The 3,667-nt window shown below is 47.1% G+C and overlaps 1 protein-coding gene across 1 annotated transcript in view; it reads left to right on the top strand.

Moving 5' to 3' along the window:
• Positions 1 to 787: 787 nt before the first annotated feature.
• The window catches only part of RNF34 (ring finger protein 34), a 24,005-nt gene continuing 21,125 nt past the window's right edge, over positions 788 to 3,667 (top strand). The window contains exon 1 of the mRNA XM_032242209.1: positions 788 to 960. Within this exon, the coding sequence (XP_032098100.1) occupies positions 955 to 960 (6 nt within the window). The 5' untranslated portion in view covers positions 788 to 954. The remainder of the gene's footprint in view (positions 961 to 3,667) is intronic.

Consider the following 3,667-nt stretch of genomic DNA (forward strand, 5'->3'; position numbering starts at 1 on the left):
TTTTTTTTTTTTTTTTTTTTTTTTTTTTTTTTTTTTTTTTTGATGAGAGTCTCGCTCTTTCACCCAGACAGGAGTGCAGTGGCACGATGTCGGCTCAGTGAAACTACCGCCTTCTGAGTTCAAACGATTCTCCTGCCTCAGTCTCCCCAGCAGCTGGGCCTACAGGCGCTCGCCACCAAGCCTAGCTAATTTTTGTATTTTTAGTAGAGATGGGGTTTCACCATATTGGCCGGTTGGTCTCGAACTCATGACCTCATGATCCACCCGCCTCGGCCTCCCAAAGTGCTGGGATTACAGGCGTGAGCCACCGCGCCCGGCTGAGCCTCTTAAAGGCGAGTGCAGCTGCCGCTCCTTACTGGACCCACAAGTGAGGAGCCCCGAGGTCATGACCGAGCGTGAGCGCGGGAACGTCTGGGAAGGAAATCTGAGGCCCTGCTCTGACAGTCAAAACAAAAGCCTTCAAGCCAACCGGCGTGTTCAAATTTACCATGGCCCTTCCCGCCCTCCCCTTCCCGGACACTTGACCACCCAGCCCAGAAAAATGCAGCAGCTTCCTCAGCGGACGCTGTCTCCTATTTCATACACCCAGGCGAGAAAGCTGCTCCGGAGCGAGCCTCCCGCCACGCCCAGGCCCTCCGGTCTCCGCTCCCGGCGGAAAGAAGTCCTCCCACTCCCACCAGTAGGAAACGCCAGAGGCCCCGCCCCATCCCTGTCGCTTCATTGGCTCTAGTGACCGGCCCCCCGACAGTAGGCTTCCAATTGGTCGTCTTGGCCGCCGCTCTGCGCTCTTAACGGGGCACGCGGCGAGCGTGACCGCGCCCCTTACGTCCGGACGCTCGGTCGTCTCGCGAGGCTCTGTAATCGCTGCCCAGAGGGAAGGAGGTCGGCAGTGCGAGGAGCTGCTATGGTGCTGAGTTCCCTGGCATTGCCGGCCGAGCCGAGGCGGTTGCGGCCATGAAGGTGAGGAGTCAGTGGAGCCGGCGAGAGCCTCCTCGCCCGTCCTGTCTAGCCAGGGCATCCGAAGCTCCTCCTTTCCTTCCGCCTTAACGGTTAGCCAGCCGGCATCTCGCAGAGTTGCGCTGAGGGGGGTCGCCCGCCTGACTTCACGGTTCCCTACTGGCCCAAGACAGGCTCCCGGACTCTCTCGAACTCTTCCAGTGTTCCCCACGTCAGCGAGCCGAGCGGGAGAAGCCGGGAGCCCCGGCGTTCGCGCTGGGTGGGCCCCTCTCTGCGCCGGGCCCTGAGCACCTCCTCGGGGGCCTGAGGCAGAGCCTCTCGGGCTCGCCTCAGCCTGGGTCCCTTGGCGCGCGGCATGCCCTCTCTCGCCCCGAGTCCTTGAACTAACCCAAGTATGGGGGACATGGGACCGACGAGAACAGAAGGGGTGCAGGGGGTGGTGAGGCCGGGGCCAGGCTAGGGCTACAGAGCTCTCTGGGCGGGGATGCCACCACGAAGGGGCGCTTCATAGGCTGCACGTCGGGGCCGCGACATAGAGCTGGCTGGATGTGCCTCCATCGCCCCTAGGTAAATGCAGCAAGGAATTTGGCAGCTTGAGTTCTCCAAGGTGGGAGTGAGAGCGTGGGAGCGTCACTGATGAGAAGTTGAAGAAAAGGGGGAAGGGGAGCGGGGGTTCCGGCCTGCCTCTGGGAGATGATTCTCAACCCGATCACTGAGAGTTCTGAAGAGCTCTGTGTACAGCAGTCAGTTCAGGTGTTGATTGATTTGCCGAACTCAAACCAAGTGGGATGAGTCATAAGGTGATGATACTTTCAGACCTAGACGATTTCGTTAATCTCAGTGCAGAGGTGTGTTGGGGGTGGGTAATCTAGCAGGTGAGCTGCTAGATTAACGGTATCTCCATAAAGCGTCCAAGTAATTCAAAATACAGCTCCACCCCTTAGGAAGGAGTTTGCCATTCAAAAGAAGAGTTATTTGCAAGTAACCATATTACAAGGCAGAAGGCTATAGGTATAAAGGTGGGGGTGGGCAAAACACTTGGGAGCAAGACATGATACTTCTGGCTCCAGAAAAAAAAGGAATATTTTTGGAATAGGTAACTTTTGAACTGTGCCTTGAAGTATGAGGGTATTGCCAAAGCTTACTTTCAGCTTTCCAGTTTTTAGTTATAACATATTATTCCGGCTTGGAATATCTATTAAAATATCTAGAAGTAGCTTTATTTCCTAAAAACCACCCCCTGCTGTGTTAAGATCTAAAAACAAAGCTGGGATTCTTATATATAATGCCTCGAAGAAGGCCAGTATCTTTGTTAATATTAAATTTGTAGCCCATTAAGGAATTAGCTATCGAAGGAAAGAAATAGGGACAGGTCCAGTGTTGAAATTTTAAAACAAGTTTATTGAAAACAGACGTGTTTTTTGAATTGAAGTGGAAGGTACTACTTTCTAAGTTGAAATTTTAGAAACAAAGTTGGGTGGCAATTGAAATTGTAGAAAAGATATATTTTCAGAAGCAAAATGCAGAGCTGTGCAAGATGACAGTTATAAATGATACTTTTGTTTTTGTAATACTGGATTCATACCATTTAGGATTTGGGCTGTTAAATGTTTATTATTTAACTTAATGTTGATTTATATTGTAATTGTTTAATTGTGGGTATGCTCATCTGTAGATTTCTGGGCAGAGACAGTGTGATTCCTGAAGTCATGGAATGCTAATGTGAATGCTCATGTAAGGAAATACTTCTTTCTGTGGGATTAAAATTACATTAAAAGCTAAGCAAGTATACCTGGCCTGTAATCTTGGCATTTTGGGAGGCCAAGGTGGATGGATCACTTGAGGTCAGGAGTTCAAGACCAGCCTGGCCAACATGGGGAAATCCTGTCTCTGTTAAAGATTATTTTAAAAAGGGAAAAAAAAAAAGCTAAGCAATTACACCAAAGGTGTCAAACAAACAAAAAAAAACCATAAAAAGCTAAGCAATTATAGAGATAATACATTTCCACTCAAACCTGGAGCAGCTGGTTTTAGTAAATGTGTGGAAATGGGTTTTTACTTTCTCCCTTTGGTGTTGTGTTTTGTTCGGTTTAGAAACTGATGTTTTGAAATGGGTTTTACCTCTCAGACTCAAGTAACTTTTTAACCTCACAGTAACATCTAATTAACTTCCCATAAGGGATTAACAAAAATTAAAATTGGTGCCCTGTGTTAATTTGATTTAATCCTCCTTCCTGTTTTTCCTTATTTACATTGATCTTACCCTTAATTGTGCTAATCTCATTTGTTCTTCCAAGCTCAAAATGACGTATCAAGGAGAAAGTAATCTACTGAATGTAATTCCTTTTCCTTTTTTTTTTTCTCTGAAAGGTGGGGGAGTGGTGCTAAGGATCAAGTATACTGTTTTAAAAAAGAAAACAAAACCCAAGCATGAGGAAGATAACATTTATGATCTATAGCACACATTATCGTAATAATCTATCAATTTGGCCAACATCTTGCCTAAAAGTGTTACAGAGTTCATCATCTGTTTTTGCAACCGGCTTAATGTCCAAACGATCTTAGAAAAATAATTTAGGATGTAGAATTTCTTCCTTTTTGGTATATGGTTGGATATTTGGTCACTGAGAAAGCAGAGTTAAGTCCCTGCATATTGTATTTCAGTTGAAGCAGCAATTTTTTTTTTTTTTTTTTTTTTTTTTTTTTTTTT

Source organism: Sapajus apella, unplaced genomic scaffold (genome assembly GCF_009761245.1).
Source record: "Sapajus apella isolate SASKATOON/1434 unplaced genomic scaffold, GSC_monkey_1.0 scaffold2, whole genome shotgun sequence".
In the NCBI taxonomy this organism is placed as follows: Eukaryota; Metazoa; Chordata; class Mammalia; order Primates; family Cebidae; genus Sapajus; species Sapajus apella.